Source organism: Limulus polyphemus, unplaced genomic scaffold (assembly GCF_000517525.1).
Source record: "Limulus polyphemus unplaced genomic scaffold, Limulus_polyphemus-2.1.2 Scaffold13047, whole genome shotgun sequence".
Classification (NCBI taxonomy): Eukaryota; Metazoa; Arthropoda; class Merostomata; order Xiphosura; family Limulidae; genus Limulus; species Limulus polyphemus.
The window spans coordinates 1-3,654 of record NW_013678657.1 but is presented as its reverse complement, the minus strand read 5'-3'; the positions used below and the strand labels follow the sequence as shown (position 1 = coordinate 3,654).

The 3,654-nt window shown below is 31.1% G+C and overlaps 1 protein-coding gene across 2 annotated transcripts in view; it reads left to right on the top strand.

The window, feature by feature from the left end:
• Positions 1-924, top strand: part of LOC106477154 — a 5,991-nt gene extending 5,067 nt beyond the window's left edge. For both annotated transcript variants that reach the window (XM_013937747.2, XM_013937746.2), the window contains exon 4: positions 223-924. In XM_013937747.2, coding sequence (XP_013793201.1) covers positions 223-348 — 126 coding nt within the window. In that variant the 3' untranslated portion in view covers positions 349-924. The remainder of the gene's footprint in view (positions 1-222) is intronic.
• Positions 925-3,654: the final 2,730 nt, after the last annotated feature.

The window sequence follows — 3,654 nt, the reverse complement described above, 5'->3', positions numbered from 1 at the left end:
TGAGTGTAAAACACTTAAATACACCATTTCAATTTGAAAATGTTGAATTTTAAGCATGAAACTTGTTATTTTTTGGTTGGAAGGGGGGGGGCGATAATTTTAGTTTTAGTAGTTAAATATTTTGTTATATATTCTATGTATTTTTTCTATTGTTATAGTACAATATAGTGCGTTGAATAATTGTTGTGTTTTCATATTTTACAACGTCAACGTTATTTCTAGATCTGGGTATGTGTACCAAGTGCGAAGGTGCCTTGGAGTTTCCTGTATTACAATGAAGACTACACCATTCTTTTAGGAACCGTTCCTGACATTGTGGTGCAAAACTGTACGTGTGTGTGCTCATAATTCAATATGGATCTTTCATCAGACCACTCTTTGGATATCAGTATGGATCTTTCATACGATCGTTGTTTGGATATAGCAGCTCTCATAATATCTTTCCTCATCTCTTCTTTTTCTGAAACTGTAATTAAAACCTCGAGAACGAAGTATGGACAGTAAAACTTTGGTTATAACACGAATTACAGTCGTGATGTGGTAGTTTTAGCCACATGAAACGAGTGACGCTTACTTTAAAAGTAAATTATATTTTAACGTCTTTTTTATTTCTTCAGGTTTCGATGTAACGTTTTCTTAAAATAGGATATTTAGAGTTCCTGTTTAATGTTAGTGAAATGCTTAAAAGTTATCGTTTTGTTATCATAATTGTGAAGGATTTTTAACTGTATGAGCTTACAACTTTACTCTCAAACAAGAGTACTTATGCCGGAATAGAAACCTGTGCATAGAATATAAATTGATAGTTGTCAGTATTTGTTGAATTCCTTTATTGGAAAATATCTGTAAGTTTAGGTGGGTCGTAACTGTTTTTATGTATTTTATTTTACACGTAACAAAATAAAAACTACACTTTTAGAAGAATGTAAGATGGTATGTAGTGCTAAATAAACCATGGTATATCCTGAGCTACGTTAAAATAGTACTTCTAAAGACTGAAATAATAATGAATGGGACTTTAAGAAAACATCATGTAACACTAACATTCTGTCGTTCTTAAACTTTATGTTTCTATCCTATATTGTTTTTACATCGGTAAATAAATATTAGAATATTGTAAAGTGTATGAAAACGTACTTCTACAAAACTGCGATAACCAATCATTATATAAATATCATCGAACATGGTCGCTCTATCAGCCGTTAAAACAAATACACATACACAAAGTTACTTGATGTTAATATAATAAAAAGTTAGCAAACAACGATCGCTCTATCAGCCGTTAAAACAAATACACATACACAAAGTTACTTGATGTTAATATAATAAAAAGTTAGCAAACAACGATTTATAAACATAAATAAGTGATTTGTTTGTGGTGGAACGTTCTACATGTTTTGAAAGACCATTGGTCTGTCTTCTTCAGGTATGGTCTCTAACTAAGCGATACAGGGTTTATATTTAAGTACAAAGACACAAGTGTTTAAAAAGGAAATTATTTTACAAGATCATAGATAAAAGGCTGGTGAATAAACCGAGCCACTGATACGACTGATGTTGCTGTCAGGATTTTATGTATATGAGTGGGCTTAATTTATTCTACAGTAGGTGTCTGTGATTTATTGGCGATAAATTCGAACAATGAACCGACAGCACACAATCCACTTGTTTCAAAATAATGTATGCAGAACAAGCCAAACGTATGTACAAAATTCTTTATACTATAGGATATCAAAGTTGTATGTAAAACTCTAAATAATTCTCTTTTCTTGTCAAAAGTCCACACAGTCTGGTACATTTACTTTAGAATCCAATTAAAAAGATGAATTAATTTTCTCTACTCTGTTTCTTATTATACAATCTGTGATAAATTCACTTACTTTACTCCGTGGGTTACCACAGTTGAATCTCGAACTTGAAATAATTGTCTCCTTTTCGTCAAAGTCCACACAGTCTGGTTCAATTACTTTAGAATACCCTTTGACAAAGTAAATTATTCTCACCATCTCTGTTAAACTCACTTTAAATATTGCCCGTTATGGCTAAACTAACAATCACACAGTTTAACTCCACTTTCACTAACTTATCTTTTTCTTATTTCCTTTACTTAACTTTTGTTGGTTACCACAGTTGTATCCAGAGCTTTAAATAATAGTCTTTTTTTTCCGTCAGAAGTCCACACAGGTTGGTTCAGTTACTTTAGAACCCAATTGACAAGACAAATTATTTTTCCTGTCTCTTTTGTTACAATAAAGCTGTGAAACACTAACACTCACACGCCGGCTAACTTCACGTCTTCTAACTTTTTCTCTGACTGAACATTACTTGACTTGCTCTCGCTTGGTCACCTATATATATATATATATAACTTGCCCTACTGAAGCCTAGAACTTTCTACAAACTAGGAGACGCTATGATGTAACAATACTCACATAGTGAGTAAAACTTAAGAGGTTTCCAGAAAGATGACGTCAACAATACTACAACAATTAAACTACACACACAACGTATGACTCTTACCGAGTAACTTAACGAAATTTGTCATAACCATTACTTTTAAAATAATTAGCTTTTAACACTTTCGTTATGAAAACTAAATATTCATTAAATATTAAATCACTAAATAAAACTATTAAGCTAAATAGTCTTGTATATCCAGCAGTTGCTATGACCATTATCAAAGTTTAGTGAAAGATTGCATGCTTTCATTGTTTCTATAATTTGTAAACAATTTTTTCCTTTAGTGTGCGATTGGTTTAGGAGAAAAATTTTGTTCCAAAGTATTTTGGGACTTGTTTCAAATTCCTAAAAGCATATATCTGTAACTCATTTCTATACATATGATAATGGTGTTGTTTGTGCCTTATTTCCAAGGAACGTGACGTTTGTCCTATATATTTCTTCCCACATTCGCACAGGATACTACTAAATGTATCTTGTTTTTGTCGTTTAGGGTTAGGCAATAAGGTGTTTTTTTTTTTCTTATGTGAAGATTTTAATACAAGTTTTACATCAGTGTTCAAGTTATTTTCCCGAAAGAGGGCCAAAGGCCGCTTTGGGAGGGTAAGGTGGTGGACACCTGTTTTAACCATTCAGAGCATTATCCAGTAGTGTGTTGTAACTCAGTCAGTAGACACTAAAATGACGTCACATAAGGAAAGCTTAACGTTACAAATTGCACTATCGTTTCATGTTGTTGATAGGAGAAAGACGGAACTAACATCATAGTTTATACGGTTTTAAAGTTTAGTAAAAGCTCTATCTATGATGTTGAACTTGAAAATTAGATATCAGTTCAGTTCATGACTCTTGACAGATGAGAGAAAAAGTGGAAATACAAAGTTGCAAGACGGTGAATAATGGGTGAAATAAGTTCTACACACACACACACACATATATATATATATAGTTATTTATCTATATGTATTACTTTCTACTACATACATATATATATATATAGTTATTTATCTATTTGTATTACTTTCTACTACATACATATATATATATATAGTTATTTATCTATATGTATTACTTTCTACTACATACATATATATATATATAGTTATTTATCTATTTGTATTACTTTCTACTACATACATATATATATATATATATTTATCTATTTGTATTACTTTCTACTACATACACACATAT